Raw genomic sequence first — 26,361 nt, forward strand, 5'->3', positions numbered from 1 at the left:
GAATTGAAAAGCAACAGGAAAGGAGTTCTTGTCCGTAAGGAGCTTCCAGTTTATTGGTGGGAGCTTTAGAAATACCTTTTCAAAAGAGGGAGGGGCATCTGGGCAAAAATAGTTTACAGCTGCAGGACTTTTAGGATATTCTGGTGTAAAGTAGGCGTGGGGTAGGAGGCAGGACTGGGGAAAAGAGGCATGTTTCTCACAGGAGCTAGGGGGGCTGATGCAGTCCTATGTTGCATTTTAGAATTATTCTCCATGCGCTTCTTGCTGAGATAAGATTACCATTTCTCCAGCAGCTCCACCTCATAGGCCTCTGTGGCAATTTCCCTTATCCCGACCTGTCTTCTTCCTAGTACTGGAGTTGACAATACAGAACCTTATTTCTAACTTGGAGCTGTCCAGCCTGACTGTGCTCTCCACAGGTCATATTCCCTTTCTTCTATCTCCAGTTGAAGGGTGCTTACCTAAGAACTAGAGAATAGAATGGTTTTTTTTTTTTTTTGAGTTAGCGGGCCTCTCACCGCTGCGGCCCCTCCTGTTGCGGAGCACAGGCTCCAGACGCGCAGGCTCAGCGGCCGTGGCTCATGGGCCCAGCCGCTCCGCGGCATGTAGGATCTTCCCGGACCAGGGCACGAACCTGTGTCCCCTGCATCGGCAGGCAGACTCTCAACCACTGTGCCACCAGGGAAGCCCTGGAATGGTTTTTGGCTACAAGAAATGAGAAAACTTTTTTTCTAGGCAGCATGGAGATGATATGTAGCTTTAAAATTACTTCTCCCAATCAAAATTAAATTTATCCAAAGAGCATATGCTTTATTCATCTAATTTTAAATGTAAATGGGGTTGTCCTCTTATGCATATAACCTGATTAATCTTTCTAAGGCAAAATTAAAATTATGAAACATATTGTGTTGGCAAAGGTGTGAGAGAACAGGCACTCATACATTGCCAGTGGGATGGGAGTGGAAATTGGTATAACCTCTATGGAAGGCAATTGGTAAAATTTAACAAAATTATGTATACCCTTTGAGCCCCAACACTACTTCCAGGAATATACCCTGCAGGTACATTTTCACCTGTGGAAGGGACATATGTTCAAGGCTAGTTTTGAAGCATTGTTTTTAATAGCAATGGTTGAAAACAACCTAATGTTCGTTAAGAAAGGCTGTTTAAATAACTTATTGGCACATCCAAACAATGGAATACAGTACCATGCAGCTATAAAAAGGAAGAGGTACCTCTTTACTGAAATGGAAAGATATATTGACATATTAAAGAAAACAAGGTGCAGAACAGTATGTATAAGATGCTGACATTTGTATAAATAGGAGAGGGTAAGAATACACACAAAAACCCACAATGTCTGTTTGTATATGTATAGAATATCTCACAAAGGTACATAAGAGGGAGTTCCCTGGTGGCCTAGTGGTTAGGATTCCAGACTTTCACCGCTGTGGCCTAGGTTCAGTCCCTGGTCAGGGAACTGAGATCTTGCAAGCCACATGGCACGGCCAAAAAAACCCCCAAACAAACAAACAAACAAACAAAAAACCACAAAGATACATAGGAAACTGATACAGGATTGCCCATGGGGAAAGGTATTAGGTGAAAAACTAGTGGGATGAGAAGGAGATTTTTTACTGTATACCCTTTTATAATTTTTAGAATTTGAATCATGTGAATATAATACCAAGTCATAAAATTAAATTGAAAAATTAAAATCATGTTCCTTTCAAATATCCCTAGAGCTACTCTTTATAGCTTGTCAAAAAAAGTCTAAATTCCTTCATTTGGCATTCAAGACCACTACAGTTGGCCTCTAGTTTACATTTCCAGGCTTATCTCCCATTCTCCCACTGTACTCCACCTAGAAAGAAACTGCTGTCTCACAAATTTGCCTTATACTTTGTCTTCAGCATATTGACATATACATCCTTCCTTCTAGCTTAAGGTACTGTGTTTACCACATCAACCTAGCAAAATTTACTCAATTCTTTAACATACAGCCAAAGTATCACCTCCTCCAGGAAGCTTTCTATAATTCCTCAACTACAAGTGATTTCTCTCTCCTTTTAACTTTGCAGACCCTTTTCTTTCTCCCTGGGCATTTAGAAATTATTATATTACAGCAACAGTAGAAACTACAAATATCAAAACAGTACTTCCTTACTAACTCTTTAAACCTTGCGTAGAGTTGATGTTAGCATGAGCATCCAGAACTCTGGGGCCCAATTCTTCAAGTTGCAGAGTTTCCCTTCTGGGCTGACATCCTGCTGGACGATGCAGGAACTTGTGACAGCAGCAGAGATAATGAGACGAAGGAGATTTTCTGAAACACCAGTTAGAGATCAAGCCAGAGTTCTGGGTGCTTACCAAGATCCAGTCTGGTCTGTGGGCTACAGAGCGGGTGGTGGAGAGGCTGCCAGGCAGTGGCAGCATCTCTTCAGTGCTAGGTCCAGCCTGACTCCAGCACCATGCCATAAAGCAGGAGGAATAGAGGAAGGTACATAAATACACAGGCTGGCCTCTCACCACCAATACACTCGGGTTATAGAGTCCACAAGAGCAGTCACCCTAACCTGGTAAACTGATTCAATACAACAGTGATTGCTACCACAACAAAACATTTGAAAAAGCTTTCTTCACTGCTGTGCTTGAGACCTTTTAGGGCCTAAGCTGATTAGTAGTATATTACCTTTAGTTTGAGTTCTTTTTTTTTAAATGCTTTTTCTTCCTTTTTTGGGGGGGGTGGGGCGGGGTACGTATGAGGCACTATTTGAAGTACTCTCACATGCATTACATTAAAATTCCATTTTTTCATTCCTGCCACTACCAAAATAGCTTTTGTCAAGGCCATCATATTGCCAAACTTCTGGTCCATTTTTAGTTCTCTTAGTCAATCAGCAACTTGATGTAATTGATTACTTCTTTTTATTATAACAGCTTTTTAGGTATTTATATACCATAAAATTCATCCTTAAAATCCCTTAAAAATGTACAACTGAGTGGTTTTAGTATATTCAGAGTTATGCAACGATCAATTCTAGAACATTTCCATCACCCCCAAGAAGAACTCCCTATCTATTAATAGTCATTCTCCAATCCCCTTTGTCCCCAGCCTCTGGCAACCACTAATCTACTTTCCATTTCTATGGATTCTGGACATTGCATGTAAATGGATTTATATAATATGTGACCTTTTCTGACCGGCTTCTTCAACTTAGCACAATGTTTTCAAAATTGACCCATGTTGTTACATGTATGGGTACTTCATTTCTTTTTGTGGCTGAATAATATTCCATTACATGGATATAGCACATTTTGTTCATCCATCCATCAGTTGATGGACTTTTGTTTTGTTACCACTTTTTGGCTAGTATGGATAATGTTGCTATGAACATTTATGTACAAGTTTTTGCATGGACATATATTTTGATTCTCGGGGATATACCTAGGAATGGAATGCTGGGTTATATGATAACCCTGTGTTTAACATTTTTGAGGAACTTCTGGACTGTTTTCCAATGTGACTGCACCATTTTACACTTCTACCAGCAATGTATGAGAGTTCAAATTTCTCCACATCCTTGCCATTCTATTTTTATTATAGCCATCCTAGTGGGTGTGACTGGTATCTTCTAGTTTTGATTTGCATTTCCCTAGTGGCTAATGATGTTGAACATCTTTTCATGTGCTTATTGGCCGTTTTTATATTTTCTTTGGAGAAATGTCTATTCAAATCCTTTACCTGTTTTTAAATTGAGTTCTTTGTCTTTTTCTGTTGAGTTGTAAGTTCTTTATATGTTCTGGCTATAGGTCCCTTATATACAAATTATACAAATATTTTGTATATATTTTTTCCCCAATCTGTAGGTTGTCTTTTCACTTTCTTGATGGTGTCCTTTGAAGCATAATTTAAAAAAAAATTTTGTGGTAAAATATACAAAACATAAAATTTATTATTTTAATCATTTTAAGTTTGTTCACATTATTGTGCAACCATCACCACCATCCAATCTCCAGATCTTTTTCATCTTTCCCAGCTGAAACTCTGTACCCATTAAACTGACTCCCCATTCTCTCCTCCCCCCAGCCACTGGCAATCACCATTGTACTTTCTGTCTCTATAAATTTGACTGCTCTAAGTACGTCATATAAGTGTATTTGCACAATATCTGTCCTTTTGTGACTGGCTTATTTCACTTGGCATAATTTCTTCAAGGTTCATCCGTGTTGTAGCATATGTCAGAATTTCCTTCCTTTTTAAGGCTGAATGATATTCCATTGTATGTATATATACTACATTTGTTTGTCCATTTATCCATCAGTGGACACTTGGGTTTCTTCTACCTTTTGGCTATTGCAAATAATGCTGCTATAAACATGGGTGTACAAATATCTGTTGGAGTTCTTGCTTTCATTTCTTTTAGGTATATACGCAGAAGTGGCAATTCTGCCAATGGATCGTATGGTAATTCTCATTTTTTTTTGAGGAATTGCCATATTATTTTCCACAGTGGCTGCATCATTTTACATTCCCAGCAACAGTGCACACAGGTTCTAATTTCTCCACATCCTTGCTAAATAACACTTGTTACTTCCTGGTTGGTTTTTTGTTTGTTTGTTTTGTAATAGCCATCATAATATGGGTATGGAGTAGAGTACAAAAGTTTTAAATTTTGATGAAGTTCAATTTATCTATTCTTGTGTTAATTTTGCTTTTGGTTTCATAGCTGAGAAACCACTGTCTAATCCAAGGTCACAAAGATTAACTCCTGTGTGTTTTTCTAAATGTTTTATAGTTTTATTTAGCTATTACATTTAGGTCTATGATTCATTTTGAGTTGATTTTTGTATATGGTGTGAGATAGGGTCCAACTTCCTTCTTAAGCATGTGGATGTCTAGTTATCTCAGCACTGTTTGTTGAAAAGAACATGCTTTACCAATCGAATGGTCAAAAATCAACTGGCCATAAATGTAAGAGTTTATTTCTGGACTCCCGATTCTATTCCATTGATCTTAGTCTATTCATATGCCTCAATTTCTTTTTTTTTAAAAATTTTTTGGCCACGCCACACCACATGTGGGATCTTAGTTCCCCGACCAGGGTTCAAACCCGTGCCCCCTGTGTTGGAAGCATGGAATCTTAACCACTGGACCGCCAGGAAAGTCCCTTGATTTCTTCTTTTTTTTTTTTTTTTTTCTTGCGGTACACGGGCCTCTCACTGTTGTGGCCTCTCCCGTTGCGGAGAACAGGCTCCGGACGCACAGGCTCAGTGGCCATGGCTCACGGGCCCAGCCACTCCGCCGCATGTGGGATCTTCCTGGACCGGGGCACGAACCTGCGTCCCCCGCATCGGCAGGCGGACTCTCAACCACTGCGCCACCAGGGAAGCCCGATTTCTTCTTTTTGAAATACTTTCTTCACCTGGCTTCCAGAACACCTCTCTGTCTTCATTCTCCTCCAACAGTATTGACCATTCCTTCTCAAGTCATCTTTGCTAGTCCCTCCTTATCTTCCCAACCTTGTAGTATCCCAGGATTCCTTATCTTCCCAACCTTGTAGTATCCCAGTATTCCCAACTACTACTTTTTATTTATACTCACCTCCTAGGTAATATGTTTCAATCGCATGATTTTCATAAGCATTTCCAGATTTATACCTGGCCCAGATATTGTCCAGGAACAGCAGATTCCACATCTACTTAACATCCACATTTCCTTGTGAATAGGCATCTCAGATTTGACGTATCCAAAACCAAACTCCTGATCCTTCTCCCAAAGCCCTGCCAAACCTGCTTTTCCTATAGTCTTCCTTAACAGTAAATGACAACTCTATTCTTGCAGCTAGCTGCTCAGGCCCAAATCCATAGAGTCATTCTTGACTTCTTTTCTTTCACAACCCATATCCAGTCAGTTAGTAAATTCTGCCTGCTTTGCCTTTAAAAAATATCCCGAATCTTACCACTAACATCTTTATGTAAGTCACCATTTTCTCTTGTCTAGATGATTGTGGTAGTCTAACTGATCTCCCTGCTTCTACCCTTGTCCCTCTACAGTCTGTTCTCCCAAGCCAGAGTAATCCTCATAAAATGTGAGTCAGATCATATCACTTCTCTGTTCAGGACCTTCCAGTGATTTTTCTGTCTTACTCAGAATGAAAGCCAAAGTGCTTATAAGGGCCTGTAAAGCCCTATTTGAAATGGTACTCTGTGGCAAATTTGTTCCTTCACACCCGTCATGCTCTTACCTAAGGCTTTGCACTTGCTATATGTTCTGACTGGAATACTTTTCTCTTACCACTCTGAATAGCTTCTTTACTCATTTCCTTCAGGTCTCTGCTTAGATGTCACTTTATCAGTGAGGACTCCCTGACAATCTTTTATAAAATTTTAATAGCGTAACATCACCACAGAGGGCAATATCTTTTCCCCTTGCCTGAATTTTTCATCAGCGTCCCCATCATACATGATATAGTACACATAGTTCCAGATTCTGGAACCAGAATGCCTGTTTTGAATTTTGGCTTTGCCACTTGCTGTGACTTTAGGCAAGTTTCTTAACATCTCTGATCTTCATTTTAATCAACAGAAAATGGAGATTATAATAGTATTTACCCAGTAGGGTTGTTGTGAGAAATAAATGAGCTTACTCAAATAAAATGCCAGATGTGTAATGTGTTCACTTGGTGTGAGCTACTATCATCATCTTCATCATCATTATTAGTTGTCTGCTCCTCCTACTAGAATAGAAGCTTCTCAAGATCAGGGTTCACTGCTGCATCAGCATGAGAACAGTACCTAATGTGCCGTAGGTTCTCAATAAGTATTTAAGAGATGAATCCTCACAATAAGCCTGGGAGATTGCTGGTCTTATCCTCTTTTTACAGATAAGGAAATGCAGGCTCAGATAAGATGAGTGCCTCAAGTCTTTTGACTCCCAAGTAATGGAGTTAAGATTGTTTTAACAGTGAGGAAGTATGTCACTTCCTTATAAGGTAGACTATCTGGAACAGTGAGATCATTCTTAGGGGTCAGGAATTTTCCTGCAAAGAAGGTGTTATATAGACATATGTCACTTAAATTGAAAACTAAATCTCAGTGGAAAAATCGTAAGGCATTTTAGGCGGTTACGAAGCACAAAAAATTTGATTCCTAACAAGAAAAAGTTTTTTTAAACAAGAAAATGTTTGTCCAGTGGGTGGGACAAACTGAAGGGACTAGTACAGCAGTTCTTTGGGGTCTGGAAAATGGTACAGGCTATTGACTAAGAGACCTATCTTTTCTCTTAGGCAAGACACATGTTCTTTTATTTTATTTTATTTTTTTCAAAATTTTTTTGAATTTTATTTATTTTTTTATACAGCAGGTTCTTATTAGTTATCCATTTTATACATATTAGCGTATATATGTCTATCCCAATCTCCCAATTCATCCCACCATCGCCACCACCACTGCCCCACCCCACGCTTTCCCCACTTGGTGTCCATATGTTTGTTCTCCACATCTGTGTCTCAATTTCTGCCCTGCAAACCAGTTCATCTGTACCATTTTTCTAGGTTCCACATATATGCGTTAATATACGATATACGTGGGCCCAGCCGCTCCGCGGCATGTGAGATCTTCCCGGACCAGGGCATGAACCCGGGTCCCCTGCATCAGCAGGCGGACTCTCAACCACTGCGCCACCAGGGAAGCCCTTGGTTTGTTTTTGTAGGTCCTTTTTTTCTCTTGTGTTTCCCACTTAGAGAAGTTCCTTTAGCATTTGTTGTAGAGCTGGTTTGGTGGTGCTGAATTCTCTTACCTTTTGCTTGTCTGTAAAGCTTTGGATTTCTCCATCGAATCAGAATGAGGTTCTTGCTGGGTCAAGTAATCTCGGTTATAGGTTCTTCCCTTTCATCACTTTAAATATGTCATACCACTCCCTTCTGGCTTGTAGAGTTTCTGCTGAGAAATCAGCTGTTAACCTTATGGGAGTTCCCTTGTATGTTATTTGTCATTTTTCCCTTGGCACTTTCAATAATTTTTCTTTGTCTTTAATTTTTGCCAATTTGATTACTATGTGTCTTCGTGTGTTTCTCCTTAGATTTACCTGTATGGGACTCTCTGCGCTTCCTAGACTTGGGCAGCTATTTCCTTTCCCATGTTAGGGATGTTTTCGACTATAATCTTTTCAAATATTTTCTCTGGTCCTTTCTCTCTCTCTTCTCCTTCTGGCACCCCTATAATGCGAATGTTGTTGTTTTTAATGTTGTCCCAGAGGTCTCTTAAGCTGTCTTCATTTCTTTTCATTCTTTTTTCTTTATTCTGTTCCGCAGCAGTGAATTCCACCTTTCTGTCTTCCAGGTCACTTATCCATTCTTCTGCCTCAGTTATTCTGCTATTGATTCCTTCTAGTGTATTTTTCATTTCAGTTATTTTATTGTTCATCTCTGTTTGTTTGTTCTTTAATTCTTCTAGGCCTTTGTTAAACATTTCTTGCATCTTCTCGATCTTTGCCTCCATTCTTTTTCCAAGGTCCTGGATCATCTTTACTATCATTATTCTGAATTCTTTTTCTGGAAGGGTGCCTCTCTCCACTTCATTTAGTTGTTTTTCTGGGGTTTTATCTTGTTCCTTCATCTGGTTTTATCTTGTTCCTTCATCTGGTACATAGCCCTCTGCCTTTTCATCTTGTCTATCTTTCTGTGAATGTAGTTTTTGTGCCACAGGCTGCAGGATTGTAGTTCTTGCTTCTGCTGTCTGCCTTCTGGTGGATGAGGCTATCTAAAAAGCTTGTGCACGTTTTCTGATGGGAGGGAAGACACATGTTCTTAGAAAGGCTCTTGTTCTCTAAGTCCTGAAAGTTCAAGTTCCTTTTACTACAGAAAAACGCTAGATGTGCTAAACCCTCAGACTACAAAGGTGTGATAATATAGTATATGTGATTATTGCTCTGAAGAAATTCACAGTGTATAAAGGGAGATGTTTATACAGACAATTAACAATGAAACATACTAACAACATACTGTCATAGTGCAGCACAAAAGCATGGGTACCATGTATGCATAGTAGAGGAGCATCTAATTCTGTTTTTGAGAGGAAGGCAGATAAATTTTCATAGAGGCATTAATATTTGAGCTAAGTCTTTTTTTGTTATTAATACCATATCAATTTGCAGCTTTACAGGAACCAAGATTCATGTTCCTTAGGTGTTAATGTACTTTTATGTTGCACGCACATAGACGCACACACAATTTAATTAGTAATTTTTCACCTATAGATTTTTCTTAAAAAAAACAAAAAATTCCTGTGTGGCACAAAGATCTGTCCAAATTAATCTAAACACAGCAGTAACAAAACAAAGAGCTAGGTGTGGAGGCTTCCAGTGCAGAAAAAGGTCCTTTGGAGGGGAAGCCCAAAAAGATGATCAATACACTGACTTCCTGGGAGGGCAAAGGATGGGGATGGAGAATGCATTCCCTACTATGACATGAAATCAGTTAAACATTTCAAAAGGAAAGGGGGCTAAGAAAATAAGAAAGCGGAATAAGGCAAGGGTACCTTTTACCCATCTAAATTCCTAAGTAATTTCCTCAACAAAGTAGAAAGAAAGCTTCCTTCCACTACCTTCTACAGAGCTGCACTGCTTTGGGACTGTCAAAGATTGTAGCCTTTAAAGCCCCCAGTGCATATTCCCTCTGGATTATCATGACTATGGGTTACAAGTTGAAGGAACTCACAGATGATTTTCTTTCAAGTTTACTGAATTTTCATGTTGGAAAGGGAGGAAGACACTTAGAAGTCTCAAATGGGGATCAAAGATTACCAAACATCCTCCATCTGATGTCAACGTGAACTGTTTTGTTGTCTTTTAATTGTACACAGAGCCCGTCAACACAATTTGGCCCTGCCTGGTCACCCTTACCTAAAGCTTCTTGGAAAACACTCTCAAAAGGGGCACGCTGCACCATGGTAGAGGTGCCAAGACATTTTATGTGCCTGAAAATGAAAGGAATCCTCAAACAACACACACCCAATAAGCTAGCCTCCAAGTTAAAGCTCCATATGAACCACAGAATGCACTTCCCTACACTAATCTGTGGTCTCTTAACCACAGACACAGTCTCCTCTCAAGCCAGCTCAGCTTTGGTCCTTAGGGTAAAACGATGAGCACAAGTTAAAGATGTACCATATGAAGGAGGAAGTTGTAGGGAAAAGAGAAAAGAGAAAAAGGCCTTTGTGTTTCTGTAGTTCACCTCTTGAGACTATTTCCCCACCTACAGACTGAGACAGGATTACAATAACTCAGTAACTGAGGAGCCCACATGCAGATTAATTTTGTTTTGAGCTAAGTCTTAAGAATCAGTCTGAGCTCACCCAATAGATGCAAGAGGCCAGGTCATGGAGAGCCTTGACGGCCTTGTCAATAGATTGAATTTTCTTCTTTAGACATTATGGGGAGCTCTGGGAAGAACAGAAGGACACAATCGAAGTAACTTTGACATGATGTGTACAATGTATTGATATTTAAGATAGTGGAGGAAGAGAGAATCCTTTCCAAATTGAGTCACAGGGTCAGTTAAAGTGTTCGTTGCCTAGTTTTCTTTTTCAAAGGGAATAGAGTGCTCTAAAGAAGTAGGGAATAGATGTAGAAGAGACATGTCCACTTTCCAGGAAGTGTCTTTTTTATCTCACCCACTTTTCTGAAGCTGCACTGTTTTGGAGGATTCCTGTTCCTGAATTCATTCTTCTGTCAAGTCAGGTGACCCATTAGGTCATCAGAAGTAGCTTGAAAAATCGGGAACTTATGAGTTAGTTTCCATGATTCTCCCTTCTACTTGTTATGTAATATCAGTGGGTCTTTAAAAAGGATGAGGAAAAAAGAAAAGGGGAGCTGATGGGCCCAGGTAAGTGGACTTTCCTTAGAGAAGGAAGCCTTCGTGAAGCACGTGTGGCCTAGAAGGCAGTGTAGTCTCTGACGAATAGGAAAGGAGTAATCTCTGGTCTTTATTCTTCCTCTCCTGTGGCTTGCTGGAAGTGTCAGTTTCCTTTGGTGTATTGTTCTGGATTTGGTAGATAATCAAGCCTGGGATTGCAGTCATGGTTTTATTGTCCAGATCATGGTGACTTGTGAAAGGGCAGTGGCCTCTTGGTGCCTCCAAATCTATGGCCATTGAGCATCCTGGTCCTGGCCTTAATTCCAGGCCTTAACTTGGCCTAACTTAACTTAGGCTCTGGGAAAGCCAGGGCTTGTTGGGCAAACACGTGGCCAAGACTGTATTGCAAAATGGAAAGAGCTCAGCTACCAGGCCTTTGGGGTTTGCAGACTTATCCCAGATTCAGAGTGAACTCATGGAGCTTCTGAGGAAGGAACCCACTCTGTGTTCAGTCAGTTCAGATAGCCTGTTGGAGTGACCCTTGGTAACAAACAAAGCTAGTCTTGTGGCCCTGACCCTGCATGCAGACCACTTTGGAAAGGGGGGAAAGGGTGACTGAAATTCTCAGGTAGACTTTGTCCTTTGGTTTTTGTAGCCAAATCTGGATTCTCAACTGAAAAGCAGGGGCCAGCAAATACAGGAGGTAAGGATTCTGGGAGCTGGACTCTGTGAACTACCCAGTTGTTCAGAGGACATCTCCCTCTTCTCCATGTCCCATGAGGTTTAGCTGACTTACAACTGAATCTACTAACCTCTCTGCCCTTTTTTTCTGCTCTTTCTCTCCTTGCAGAAGGAAAGCGAGGAGCCCTTCAGGTTGTGCTCTGGCCCTTTAGGGCCCTTTTTGTTGTCAATTCTCTCCTCTCCCTCCTGAGCACAGTGTGTGTGTGTGTGTGTGTGCGTGTGTGTGTGTGTGTGTGTGTGCGCATGTGTGCTTATGATCTGTGCCTCGTGAGCTTTGGCTCATGCAGCTAGTCTGTTTTTCCTGAAAGCAGTTTGTGTGCATGCTCCATGCTTGTGTGTGCTCCTGCAGACATCCCTGGAGCAGTGTGAGAATGTATGTGCCAGCATGGTGCACATTCAGTGTAGCATGTGTGTGCTTATACTTGTGCTCAGTTTGACTCCCCCAGATACTGATTGCCTTCCTCTTTTCCTACTTTGCACAGTGTGTGTCCATTTTCTACTTATTGCTGCAGATTGGCATATGCTGTAAACCCTTGCTGAGCCCAGCATGCATTCACATTTTGTATTTGAGAGCAGGAGCTTCTGTAGGCTTTTTGTACCTCTTGCCTGGGGCCTAAATGTGTGCTTCTGAGCAGGCTTCCTAGCCTCTCTGTGAGCACAAGCTTCTGTAGACCTGTGATGTGGTTTCCCCATGCCATGTGAATGCATGGTATACTAACGCTCTGTGCCTCCAAGCACTGGTTCCTGAAGACAGTAAGGGTTTCTTTTGCCAGTGATTCGGGCCCTAGTGAATACTGAATCCTCCCCAAGATGGGTGTGTGCACATGTTCTGTAGCTCTGTGTGCAGGATCTGTGCTCACCTGTTTCCTCAGGTGCAAGTGGTATCTCTGAATGTACCTCCTATAGGCACTTTGTCTAGACCTCCTCTCATTCCCCTGGCCCTCCTTCTGTGCCCTGCGTGTGCATGCTCTATGCTGTGTCTGCAGGCTTCTGCAGACCCATTGTCCCCTCTAAGCACAGGAAATGTCTATGATCTGAGCCGGTGAACTCTGGCTGCCAAAGGCTTTTTGTGACTTTGTTTCCTTAAGCCCAGTGGTTTCTGGCAAACATCTAATTCTAGGTAGGAAATAAAGATCTGCTCAGTGCGGTGACTGTTTCCAAAGGGAGGATAAGTTCTGGTTGGTAGGATCTGGGGATTTAGGGATGGGCTACCCCTCACAAGAAGCTTAGGAGACTTAATTCAACCACTTCTGGCTGCCTTTTGGGCCTGGCCCTCCCTCTACCACATCATCCCACTCATAGAACCAGGGCAGCAGGCAGAAGCAGTGAAATGTGGTCATGAAGGGCTATAGGCAGTAGACAGATAGGCTTGATTAGAGTACAGGCAACCTGAGAAGGGTCTTACTGAAAAGGGTCTTAAATCTGAAGTTCATCTGAAGCCTGATGCTGATCCAGGGTCATTCTTACCCACTTTTACATCGCTCATTAACCTTTCCTACCTCTCCTTTTTGTACTCTCGCCTCATTTTGTCTGTAACTTCTCCCATCTTTAGCCCTCCCAAAACTTCGCCCCTATCCAGAGCTTAACAGCTTATTACTTCTGCCTCCCTTATTCTGGAGCTCATTTGCTCAGGATAGTTAGCTGGACCCAGGTCTCAGGAGGCAGGGAAGTTGTTGGGAGTGGAGGGGTACAAGGAGGGATGGGAAGCCCCAGACCCACTAGCTCTAGGTCTGTTGAGCCTAAACAGCATGGACCATTGGTTCTCTGGAGAGCCCTGGCAGCTTTGGAACTCTCTCTGTACACTGCTTGAAGGATTTGCTTTGGGTCTTTTTACAGAAACCTTTAAAATGTGTTTTCTAACTGTTCCTTCCTTGAGTTATTTGGTGCCTCAATTTTCAACTTCTTATTGTAGAGCTCATAAAATTCACCAGAGTGATAATCCAAATATCTAATCCTGGGTTCTCTTGTTAAATAGAGCTTATCAAATGTAGACTGTACTCAGTGTCAGTGAGTTAGAGCTTCAAGGAACCTAGGCCAAGTCAAATCACAAGATGAGATAGGAATCCAGAAAGACCAGGTCTGACGCTGGGGCAGCCAACAGAACTTAGGAATATAGCTGGAAGAAGACTGGCCTCCATGTGAAATTGTCCTTTTGCTTTAGTGAGGCGTGGAAGCCTGCATGGACCCTTCTCCTGGCTTTGGCTTACTATTATATATACCAGTGGGTTGTGTGAGGGGCTGTAAGTTCTGGCAGCTCTCACATTCCTAGTGGACCTTAGTCCTGGGATCTCTGTGAGCTTGGCCTTATATCCTCCCTATTCACTGAGGAGAAGGGAGGTGAAGCACCACTCATTTCAGCAGCCCGCTTGTTGCCCTGGCTGATCATGGAATTGGCTTACACATCAGGCTGGTTATGTCACCACGTGGTGTATGTGACCTACACTGCTCTGAGCTTCCTACTTTATTGCTCACTGCTTGACCAAAGAAATATGGCGATCTCCCATCTCTCCCAGGATCTAACTTTTTTTCCTCTCTCTCTCTTTAAAGATTGCAGATGATGGTGATACCTCTTTGCCCCAGTGGCTCCCAGAAGGGTAAGTGTTGTACCACAAGGTTTCTGTGGATCTTATGCAGTCTGTTATGCTGCTTCTAGTTTTTCCCCTGGGAAGCAGGAGAAACAGCTTCATCAGCTGGATTCTGGGGAAGGAAGAGATTCCACTGTAGAGACTGCTTGGTTCTCTGGGGCAGAAGACAGAAGTCTGCAGACTGATTCCTCAGAGACAGAAGAGAGAGCTTTGCAGGGGAGGGAACTTTGGGGCTCCCCTATCCTCACCTCTGGAATTTCTGATATATTGCATCATAGTGGTGATATACCCTTTATGTATGGGAATGAGGAAACTAGAAACACATCTGCGTTTAGAGACAGTTTCCTTCTATTCCACTGTTGATAGTGTTGCTGATTAGATTACTCCCTGGGCTCCATCCATCTTCAGCTGTTGTGAGTCATCTACTTATTCCATTCCACTGTAGTGAAGACGTAAGTAGCGTCCCGTAGGAGCTCTGTGTGTTCTGTCTGTCTGGGAGTTTCAGACCCATGTGATTGCACCAGAGAGGCATTTCAAACTGCTCAACTGCTGCCTATAACTCACTGACTGTGCTTGAGAGAGAAGAGCGGTTAAGCACCTGCGCCACCCACACCCCCACATACACTCCTCAGGAGCGTGAGAACCTTCCTTCCCTCCTTGTCCCACAAAGGCCTTCGGACATAGAAATGCTCAGTGGCTGCCTCCTCTTCCTCGTCACCAGGGAAGAGAAAAGATTAGATCATAAAGTTGTCTACTGTATTTTTAAATGCTCCTTTTCCTTGTGATTTGTTTTTTTTATAGCAAGAGCTAAACATGTGAAAGAACCACCCGTCTTTTGTCAAAAGCTCACTTGTGCTGCAAAAAAAAACTTCTCTGCTTAAGGAGTGCATTTTATAGTTTTCAGAATTAGCCAAAAACTTGTGGCGCCCGTTGCTTCTTCAACAGCCCTTCTTCAGGGCTTTAGCTTTTTTCTTCAAATAATTTTAAAATCCATACATGCCAGTGGAACGTATCCAGGCTATTTTTAAATGGAGCCATGCAGTGATTTTCTAAATGCCTCCCTGTTGTCTTCTTTCCCTTCCTTCAGCTTAGTCCTTGGAAGTTGCCACAACTTTCGATCTACCGTTGGTGTGGTAGTCTCATTGAGAACAAAGTTCACTGCCTGTATTCAGGAAGCTAGATTATTAGAAATCAGCATATCAGGTTGCCTGTTCCAATTCCTGGCCTTGACCCAATTTGTGGCTCCATTTTTGGCCTATATAGCTGGCAGTACACACTTACTCTTCTGTGACATTTCTCTTTTCAGACCAGCTGTGGTGTACAACCCAGCCACCCTGCTTTCCCCACCTCGTTGCTTTCATTAAAACCAAGTACATGAGTTATTTTAATTGAAGCTCAGAATAGCTTCCAAAAGGTCAGAGAGGTTTTATAGTTCATCCCCCTCATTTTATGGAAATGACACCAGGACCCAAAGAGAGGAAGGAAGTTTGGCAGAGGACATGTAGTGAACTAGTAGAAGAGTTGGGGATGAAATCCAGGTTATCTCAAGGTGAGAAGGGTGTTCTTTTGGGGAAATTCTCTGTATTTTTATTGCATATTGTTATGGAGGAACAGACAAACAATAACAAAATTAGTAAGTATAGAAAAGGTATAAAAGTTTTAGAAATCTCAAGTTTCTCCAGCTGTAATTTTTTCCTGGTCCCTGTTGATGTGACCATAGGGCTAGGCCAGACTCTGAGTCACTTTGCTGTTTCCTTCTTAAATGGTCTTTTTTCCCCCAAATGATCTTTTGGAAGTCTCTCATCCACTTCCCCTGCCTCCATTTGATTATGCAGGCTCCTCTTTCCGTGGAGACCCTTTTTCTTCAGGAGGTTTGGATAGACAGAACTGGTGACTCTTTTACTCAGGTTGGAGAAGGTCTCCTTCTACATGTTATTGTTTGTCAGTCTTGCTCACCTAGGCAGCAGCTCTTCTGTAGAGCTATTCCTGTGGGCTGTTCTAGCGCAGATCAGGAAAGACTTATCTTTAGTCTGGCCTGAGTGTAAGGAGGAGCTATCTTAACCACCAATTCCCACCTTGCTTTATGGAGCACAAGGGCCTTCAAATAAACAAAGGAGCCTTGGACTGGCACAGTGGGATAAAAGAGCTCTCAGTCCTTGGCTAAAACCTCAGAAGGAGACACTGAGAGCAGATTCCATTGTTTGTCATCCCATGGCTTTATTTCACTCACTTTCTGTCCTCCTTACCCGTCTTAAAGGCACACGGTAGAGGTCAGTTCATATTCCTCTGAGGAGAAGATGAGCAAGGAGGATGGAACATTGAACCTGCCAGTAACTCAAGGTGAGACTAAAGGTACTGATATATTTTCTTCTCTCCTCAGGCCAGCTGGAGGGCTCTATGGCATTGACAGCATGCCAGATCTACGCAGAAAGAAGCCATTGCCGCTTGTCAGCGATCTGGTGAGTAAGGACTCTTGTGAAGGCTTAGGCTGTAGCCTTGGGATATCCCCCATTGGGACTTGGCAAGCTTTCAGGACTGGAAGTGGGGCCTTTAGTGACAAGTATTAGTCTGATGATCAATCATTTAAAGCTTTACTGAGACTTAGTGATGGCTTCAGTAGGACCTTACATTACCTCACTCCCTTGTCAGAGCCCCAGGTTCTTCATTAGCTGAAGCTCCTACTAGAACATTTATAGCTTGGACCCTCAAAGGTGGGCTCCAGGGTCATCTTCTAGTTATCCATCTCCTCTAGGTATCTCTATGGCCTTCTCTGATGACCTGTAATGGAAACTTCCTCTGGTCCTGACCTAGATAATTGAAATTCGTGTGTGATGGGCATGACAAATGTGACTCCTTCTTGGAGGTCAAGTGAAGTCTCCCAAGGCATAGGTTTTCTAGACTATCTCTGTACCCTTGTGTCTAGCATTGGGAGGTAGTGATAACAATTTGTGGAGTTGAATTGAAACAGGCTTAGGAATTAAAGCTGATCTCAGACCTCCAGCATGACCAGAAGCTCCTATGTGGGCTCATACCTCCTAAGGCAGAATCAGCTCAAGGAATTTTCTGTAGTTTAGTGAGTAGTGGAGGGTAGAGTGGTACCCAGGTCATCTCAGAGTCCCAGAGCCAGATGTTCAGTAAGACTTGAACCCTTTTTCTTATTACCATTTTCTACTCCTATTTTCTTCTTTTTTTCTCCCTATTCAGTCTATTTTGTTTTTTCTATCCACTCCTGTTTTGATTTTTCCTCCATACTGTGCTCTTTTTTCTCCACCAGTTTCTCCCTAATTAATTGACTGAGTAGAAGTATCCTCTGCCATTTTCTCTTCATCATTTCTTTCTTTCCTTCTTCTTCCCCCTGCTATTTTGTATATCTTTCCCTTTTTCCTTCTTTCTAATGCACCTCTTTTCCCACCAACTCTTCATCAAGGTGGTTGGATGAAGATAAATTCGGATGTCATCTCTTCTTTATTTTTCATTGTCTTTCATCTCCTCTTTTTTCTCTTCTTCCTTTCTATTCTTCCTACTTTTTCTCGTCTTCTCCCTCCTTGCTCACCAGCTGTTTTTTGTTTAACTGATTGGATAGCAGTATCTCATTCACTTCTTGTTTCCCCTCCTCTGTCTTTTAACCTTGCCCATATTTTGCATTATGGCATAACTCGCCTTCTAGGCCTTGGGCCCTGGTCAGCTGTCTGGGTTGAAGACAGTTTTTAGTGGATAGAGGCAGAGGGGGTTGGGACATGTTTCCTACTTTGGACTATAGGGAAGAAACCTCTCAGTTGTCTCTGAAAGCTTTCATGCCCTTGTGGGGCTTTAACATCATGTTGTTCCTTTCTCTGCTCTCCTCTGCACAGGCTATGGTAAGTGTCTCCAGAGCCCCTTTCTGTGCTTTATAAGAGTCCATATCCCAAGCACCTGGGCACATCCTAACTGTTCTGCCCGCTTAGGCTGATACAGTGACTTCTGTCTGCCTAGTGTCCCCTGCTTTAGGGAAACTATGTGCCTCTCCAGGGGCTGTCCCTGAAGCTTGGGCTTGGCAGATTCGTGGGCCTCTCTATATAAGAGCCTGGCTAGCAGGACATCATAGCTGTCACATTTAACCCCCTACCCTGCTTGATTTCAGTGAGGCTACATTGCCCCTTTCCCTCTCAAGTGCCCTGCTCTTTTGGGCTTTTGGCCTCCACAGCTTCCTGGGGTTGTGTGAGCAGGGGGTGGTACCAGAGAATAGAGGATATAGTACAGAATCATAGTTCCCAGTGATGGTTCTTGACTGTGACTCTGTCAGAGTTGTGTGTCTATCCTATTCTTCATGACCTGTTTTGGACTGTAATTCTAATCTTTTCATTTTCCTTTGCCTTCCTTTAAACAAGGAGTTTCTGTGGGGTCAGATACCAAAAAACTCTTTGGATGATAGGTACCCTGAGAGAAGTGCTGTTCTGTCATTGTTAGAACAGTCCCTTAGGGCCTTGGATTTGGATATTAACCTCAGGTTCTTATTACCTCTTATCCATGGCAATCCCCTGTGAATGACAGTAAAAATAGAGAGAACATAGTGAGTTATCATCAAATAGCTTTGGTCACTGAAACTCCCTCCCCAGGACTTTGCCTAGCCCTTGGTAGTAGCCAGGGCTGACAGCAAGTCTTCTCTCACAGTCATTGGTCCAGTCCCGGAAGGCGGGAATTACTTCTGCAATGGCTACACGCACCTCTCTCAAGGATGAAGAGCTGGTAAGTGACCCATGGGCTTTCAAGAGTCCACTGGCCTATGGTCCAGTGAACATCTCTGTAGCCAAACTTACCGGGAATTCAAAAGTGTTGGGCACACTCTGTTAATGAAACAGATAGCATCAAGTTTTCTACACTGCTCCCCGAGGCAAGGGTCCAGACCAGGAGTAAACCTTAATCTCACGTTGGAGTATGTGACCACCAATGTCAGGGTTTTATGGTAAGCCTAGTTCCCTTTGTTTCTCTAAAAAAGCCTGAATACTGGGACAAGGCTCAGGCCCAGCATTCAGGTCAGACCTATCTTGGATGACCAGGAGCACATGATGTGGAGGGCTTCTTTCTGCCAGGCTGGGCTGTGGGCTGGGCCAAGCTAAAGCATCTCCTCAATTGCTGGAGGAGAAACCGGGGTCTTGAGAGCCCTGCAAGGGTCTTAGTTCTGGTATCTCCCAGCAGAGAACTGAAGTTGCTGGTGGGTGATGGGATATATGTCTTTCAGAAATCCCATGTGTATAAGAAAACCCTGCAGGCCTTAATCTATCCCATCTCGTGCACCACACCCCACAACTTTGAGGTCTGGACGGCCACTACCCCAACCTACTGCTATGAGTGTGAAGGCCTGCTCTGGGGCATTGCCCGGCAGGGCATGCGCTGCAGCGAGTGTGGAGTCAAGTGTCACGAGAAGTGCCAGGACCTGCTCAATGCCGACTGCCTGCAGCGTGAGTCTCCCTGTGGGGTGATGGGTGGGAAACATGGGCAGCAGGGCCTCTCCAAAATAGTCTGGCAACAAAGAGCTAGGGTGGCTGGGACATCATCCCTCTATTCTACCTGATTCTGAAGTTCTTTCCTTTTTAGAGAAAGTAGGGTCCTAAGTCAAGAGACATTGCCATTCCAAATAACAGGTCTTGTAGCACTCTCTTAAGCACCTTTAGGAAAAATCCGTTGAGCTTTCTGTGGTCCTCTGATGGAGATAAAAATCCCTTCTAGGATTCACATGATCCCAGAGGCTATGCTTGAGTATTGTACACACTATGGTGGCCATATTGCCCAAATGACTAGAGCATGTTTAATCAGCCCAAGTGACTAGAGCATGTTTAAAACTAATGAGAAGAGAGAGTTCTGTGAGGTTCTAGGCCTCATAGAGGAACCTCCTGAGGTCTAGACCCTAGGACTCAGGGAAGCTGAAATTTATTCCTTGATTATAGTTGGAGCATTTAGACAACAGTGCCAAGAACAGAAGTTTCAAATGGATTAGGCAGAGATCCAGATGGAGAATGTGCCAGACTCCCATGGCCCTTGCTAAATATGTGACTTGTGCTGCCATCATAGAATGGGGAAAACAGGAGCAGGAAAAGCAACAAGTCTCTGTCACAGGAGGTGGTAGCACTCTAAGTTCTTATCTCCTTGCTCCACTCCTGCTGGGCTTGCACTGCTATAGCTAGACCCCAGGAAGAGCAGGGGTAGGGGATGTGGGATGTGGAAGTGTATTTTCTTGCCCCTCCAGGTCTTCAGGTGTTACTCAGAGCCAAGCCATAGCAATGAAAACTTCAAGGATTGTGGTAGGAGAAAGGAAGGTTGTGTTTAGACTCACAAGCAGTTCATTGTCCCAAGGAAAGATATGTGACATAAAAGGGGCCCAGGAAGAAGCCTCAAGGAATTGTTGACTTAAAATGTCTTTCTTTGAAGAACGCTAGATTGGTGCCAGTGGCATGGCTATAGTAGACATGAAGAGACAGGCAGAACATAGCAGAAGTTGGGTGCTGGTGATGACTTTGCCCAAATCCATCATGAGGGGTGACAAGCACAGGTGCCAGCAGACGCCTGCTTTAATTGCAAGAACTAGCAACTGGCTGCATAGGCTGTTTGCTGGAAGCCTCTGAAATGGTGCTCTGTAGCCAGGGTGTCCATTTTCCCTTTAAGAGCCTTTCAGAGGTCCCGGTCCAGGTAAATAGCATTGCATGGGATATGCTAAATGGCAAGAGTAGGATGCAGCCCAGGTCATTTTTCATTTATCAGAAAATATCTTCTGACTAAGGCTTCTGTGAAGCACAGAGTGGAATTAAATGCCCTTCTGTAGGCTTCACTGGACAGAAAACCTGCTTTCCATTCTCCCGGGGTTAAGATGCAGATGTTGACCTTTGTCCTTTGCTCCAAGTTTTGTAGTTAAGGCCTAAGACTTTGGAGACTGGAGAGAGGTTAAGAGCCAGTCTGCAGGGTCAATAAAGGAAGGATGGGTCCTCTGCCCTGAGAAGCCTGGTTGGTGAAATACACTGGAGGAGTCTTTGTTCTGCCATAATCCTTAGGACAGCAGAGGAAGCTTACTGACCTTTGAGATGAGCTGGCTGGGGTCATGGCTGGTGAAAAAGACCCTTGGCCTTGCCAGGATAATAATGATGGTAACAATAATAGGGACTGTTTATTACTCAATAAATAAAGCATCTAGCCCAGTGCTAGATGGCAGGCACTGGGCTAGATGCTTTATATATGCTATCTAATATAATGCTTATTACAAATCCTGAGAGATAAGTGACACTTTCTTCTCTTAGAAGAAGCCTACTTACCCAGCAGGGAGTAGTGGAGTCAGGATTTGAACTCAAGTCTGTCTGATACCAAAGGCCATACTTTTCTCACCATACCACACTATTTTCTGAGATTAAAGACACTGGAGCTATGGGGCAGAACCCAGCTATGTGCTGTGACGAATTCTGAGATCTGTATCGTGGCTTGGCATTCGGATGAGATTGGTGGAGTTGTTGTGCCAATCCACAACCCCTCCTTGATAACTGGGATACCCATTTTGATATTTTGGCCTTAGACTTGGAGGGTATCTCTCAACAAGCATGCAGATGGAAGAAAGACAAAGCCAAGTGCAGACTGAGCTACATATATTTTTTTCTTTTTTGATGAAAAACTCAACATATATCTAAATAGAGAGAATAGAATAATACACCCCCATAACGATGATCAACTTTTTGCTACTCTTTGAGTTGCATTTTAAACTCCACTAGCTAGGCATTAAACTCTAGCAGGCCCCACAGAGATCAACTTTTCCCAGAGACATACCAGTGTCTTCCTAAGCTTTACCCACGGCTCAGTGACCTCTCCCAGGCCCCATTCTTCAGCCTGATCCTTGGTCTGGTAGGTGGCCTGTTGGTTACCCTACTTTCTGTCTCTGGCCATTCTTCAGGGGCTGCAGAAAAGAGCTCTAAACATGGAGCGGAGGACCGGACACAGAACATTATCATGGCCATGAAGGACCGCATGAAGATCCGAGAGCGGAATAAGCCGGAGATCTTTGAAGTTATCCGGGATGTCTTCAATGTGAGCAAAGTTGCCCATGCGCAGCAGATGAAAACAGTGAAGCAGAGTGTGCTGGATGGCACCTCCAAATGGTCGGCCAAGATTACCATAACTGGTGAGCAGGCCAGAGTTTGAGAGGACAGGAGGGCCTTGGCTATGGGGAGGAGCCTGGGGAAGAAGCATCCTGAGTGTGAGGGAGTAGGGGCTGGGGAGAAGGAGCACAGAATGAAGGAAGAGGGAGGGCCTCATTATTCATCACTGCTCCTCTCCTAGACTCTGATGCCAGGGGGTGCTGGGAGAGGCAAGACTGGTACCTGCAAGCAATACGAATGATAATACCAGGATTTGGTAACAGTCTGATGTTACAGACTTGGTTAACAGTTTGATATTATAAGAGCGGGGAGGGTGGGGGTAAGGGGACAGGCAGGAGATTAGTGAATAGTTAACCAGTGATTTACTAACTGGGTGGATATGGCTGAAGCAAGCATGTATCAGAACAGATAAGGACCTGTTGGGGTAAGTGTAGGGGTAAGTGGTCAGTTAGGGCTCCAGTGGGGAGGTAGGATTCTTGGGCTAGGCTTTGAAGGAAAGGCTCGTGGCTTAGGGCTAAGGATAGATGTGGAGGAGTGAGAAAATCTGCTCCTGTGCAAGGAGCAGATAGAGGCTGCTCTAAGATGGGAAATATGAGTCGTACTTTGGAGGGCTTATGACTTCTGGAGTGTACTCTGAAGTCTCCTTCTATGTGCATTTGGGTTGCAGTGGTGTGTGCCCAGGGCCTACAAGCCAAGGACAAGACAGGATCCAGTGACCCTTATGTGACTGTGCAAGTGGGCAAAACCAAGAAGCGTACCAAGACCATTTTTGGGAACCTGAATCCTGTCTGGGAGGAGAAGTTCCATTTGTAAGTCATAGTGGGCTTTGTCTTACCTGGGAGCAGCATTAAATGTGTATGTTTTGGGAGCAGCATTAAATCTCATTGTTCTGGGCTTGGGCTCTAAGAGAGATGGGTCAGAGGCAGTGGAGAAAACCCATTTCTCACATGCTTCAATTGGGTAGCAGCTATTCTTTCTCTGGGTTTCTTCTCATAGACTATTGTGTCAGGGTTACTGTACCCAAGCCCTGTCTTAACTAGGGCTCTTAAAGGGGGCTTTGGGCGTCACATGCTGCTTTTTCTAGTGCTAGAAAGATTTTATTGTACTACTGCTGTGTGACAGAACCAGGGACTGCCCACCCAACCGTGTATCTTCCAGCCCTGCCATCCTGCCTAGGAAGGGTTAGGCTCTTCTAGGGAGTGGGGAGGGAACATCTTTGTCCTACAACTGGATAATTCTGGCTTAAAGATGGAAACCTGGGATTTGGAGAATTTTCCATTTTCCTTAAGGGCCCTGCTTTTCGTTCTGCCTCAGCTTCCACTCCCTGCTACTTTATTCATTATCTCACTTTTTTATAGACTATTTCGTATGACAATGAGGGCTGGTTGTTGAAAAATGGCAAGCTCTAGCCGAGGACTTGGACTAATGTCTGGTGAATCCAGATGCTTTGTCACACCCCCTAATGCCTAGGACCAGGACTTTGTGGGGTTTTTTGTTTTTTTTTTTTGCAGTACACGGGCCTCTCACTGTTGTGGCCTCTCCCGTTGCGGAGCACAGGCTCCGGACGCGCAGGCTTAGCGGCCATGGCTCACTGGCCTAGGCGCTCAGCGGCATGTGGGATCTTCCCAGACCGGGGCACGAACCCGTGTCCCCTGCATCGGCAGGCGGACTCTCAACCACTGCGCCACCAGGGAAGCCCAGGGCCAGGAGTTTGAATCAGCCAAGCAGGCAGCTTATGTAGAGACCTTTTTCTGTTGGCTCCTTGGAAGGGGATTGGGGAAAGGGATTGGGGCCTATAAAATCAGTCTCTAATCCAGAGACAATAGTTACTGGGGGGAGCACTTGTTTTTCAAGAAGCTGAATGGTTCCTGCTTGAATATTACCTATGATTAATTCTAAATGAATTGGCTCTATAGTCAATTTTGCCCACTTTTATCATTTAGCAAGCAATTTGTATTCTGTATAAGACACTATACATGATGTTGTGTATCGAAAAATGTATAAGACATCCCTGGCTTCAAGAGGCTGATTGATGATTTGTCTATTATTTTTCAGAAGACCAGTAGCTATACTATAATATTTTAATGGAATGTGCAAAGATATTATGAGAACATAGGGTAAGGAGCAGCAGATTCTGCCAAGTACAACTTTTGGATAAGGCAACAGGGATCCAGAAAGCAACTGCTGGGGAAGAAGAGAGTGAGGGAGGAACCTGGGCAAACTACCTCCTCCAAAGCAAACACCATGGAGGAAACGATAATTCAAGTGGATATTAAAGAATGATAGAAATTCACCAAGCACATTCTTAGATAGATGGGGGTGTTAGGTAGAAAGCTAAAGCATATATGACCAGATGGACTTACCATGAACATTTAACACCTTTATGGACTTCATATAGGATTCTGGGGAGGCAACTAGCAGCTGCTTCCTAGGGCTCTGCGGCATCTGTCTGGCTGTTTTCTGTTGGTTTTGTTGGTACAGCTAGCTGATAGGAAATCAGAATTGTCCCTAATTACTCCTCCCCTCCTCGCTTTTGTCCCAGGGCAATAAGGACTGGATAATGGTATGTAGAAAGCTACCCAAGCTAAGGAATGAAGAGCCATTTGCTGGGATAGCCTGACTCACTTGGGACTTGAGTACCACTGTTCTTTGACTCCTTCTCTTCCTCTGCAGGGCCTCAAGTGCAGCTGATAGAGCTTTGGGAGGGAATTGGAAGTAATAAGAGTAGGGGCTCCTGGGTCTCTTCGTAACAGAGCCTTCCTAATTCTTTCACAGTGAGTGCCACAACTCTTCTGACCGCATTAAGGTACGTGTGTGGGATGAGGATGATGACATCAAGTCAAGAGTAAAGCAGCGGCTAAAGCGAGAGTCTGATGATTTCCTTGGCCAAACCATCATTGAGGTTCGAACACTGAGTGGCGAGATGGACGTCTGGTACAACTTGGGTGAGGAAGCAGGACCAGAGAAAGTTTCTGGGAAGGGAGAGCATGAATGGGGAACCTGGGGAAACTCCTATCTACCAAAACCACCACTCAGTCCCCAAAGCACACCTCTATACAGAGCCTTGCCTTCCCTGCAGAGAACCGACCGTGCATAGAGATGGGGGACAGAGGAGTGGGGGTGTCTGGAACTCACTCTGGCTGGACAGTTTCCAGATTTCAGAAGGTCTTTTTATCTTCATACTCAGCCCTAATGCCTTTAGTCCCTTGGGCACTTCTTTTCTCCCACCCAGCCAGTTCTGGGGTATTTGTGGACTATATGGTCACTGAAATTAATTCACCTATTAGGTGAACACTTGGGTCAGTGCCTCCTTTTCCTTGGGTTAAGCCAGGTTGGGGGCTGTCTATGCTGTCTGCAGTTGCATTGGTGTCAATCTCCAGTCTTCCTTCCTTCCTAGAGAAGAGGACAGACAAATCAGCCGTCTCAGGGGCTATCCGACTACAAATCAATGTGGAGATCAAGGGGGAGGAGAAGGTAGCCCCGTATCATGTGCAGTATACGTGTCTCCATGAGGTGAGCCAGCTCTTGGTAGATGGGATGCCAGAAAGCAGTGCTGGGAGGGGCCTTTGACAATAAGTAGGATTGCTAGATGGTTGAAGATCTGGAACCTATTTTTATTTTGTTCTTGGCTCACTGTGCTACCCTGGACAGCCCATATAACAGTCCCAGCCTCAGTTCTCTTTCACTAATGTGAGAACAGCCTACTGGGGCCACAGGAGTTACTGAGCAATGACTTGAAGGACAGAATTTCTATAGAATCCTATTCACATTCCCCTGGTCTTTACCAGCAGGTATTTTTTTTCTCCAACATATATTTAACTCTTTAATATCAATATATATTTTACTCTGTCTTCTACAGAACCTCTTCCATTACCTCACAGACATTCAGGGCAGTGGAGGAGTCCACATCCCTGAGGCTCGAGGAGACGATGCATGGAAGGTGTACTTTGATGAGACTGCCCAAGAAATTGTGGATGAATTTGCCATGCGCTATGGAATCGAGTCCATATATCAGGCTATGACGTAAGGCTCCCCTGGGGCTCTAGGAAATGGCTGCTAACCTTTGGA

General features: G+C 43.7%; 1 protein-coding gene across 1 annotated transcript in view; it reads left to right on the forward strand.

Annotated features, from left to right (window-relative positions):
• LOC136124255 (protein unc-13 homolog B-like) overlaps nucleotides 1-26,361 on the forward strand; it is a 52,898-nt gene that overhangs the window by 2,462 nt on the left and 24,075 nt on the right. The window contains exons 2-11 of the mRNA XM_065878801.1: nucleotides 11,707-11,729; nucleotides 14,145-14,191; nucleotides 16,563-16,641; nucleotides 18,833-18,907; nucleotides 19,401-19,620; nucleotides 22,089-22,316; nucleotides 22,961-23,102; nucleotides 25,069-25,238; nucleotides 25,691-25,806; nucleotides 26,153-26,316. Coding sequence (XP_065734873.1) covers nucleotides 11,707-11,729; nucleotides 14,145-14,191; nucleotides 16,563-16,641; nucleotides 18,833-18,907; nucleotides 19,401-19,620; nucleotides 22,089-22,316; nucleotides 22,961-23,102; nucleotides 25,069-25,238; nucleotides 25,691-25,806; nucleotides 26,153-26,316 — 1,264 coding nt within the window. The remainder of the gene's footprint in view (nucleotides 1-11,706; nucleotides 11,730-14,144; nucleotides 14,192-16,562; nucleotides 16,642-18,832; nucleotides 18,908-19,400; nucleotides 19,621-22,088; nucleotides 22,317-22,960; nucleotides 23,103-25,068; nucleotides 25,239-25,690; nucleotides 25,807-26,152; nucleotides 26,317-26,361) is intronic.

The sequence above is a fragment of the Phocoena phocoena genome, chromosome 6, assembly GCF_963924675.1.
Source record: "Phocoena phocoena chromosome 6, mPhoPho1.1, whole genome shotgun sequence".
NCBI lineage: Eukaryota > Metazoa > Chordata > Mammalia > Artiodactyla > Phocoenidae > Phocoena > Phocoena phocoena.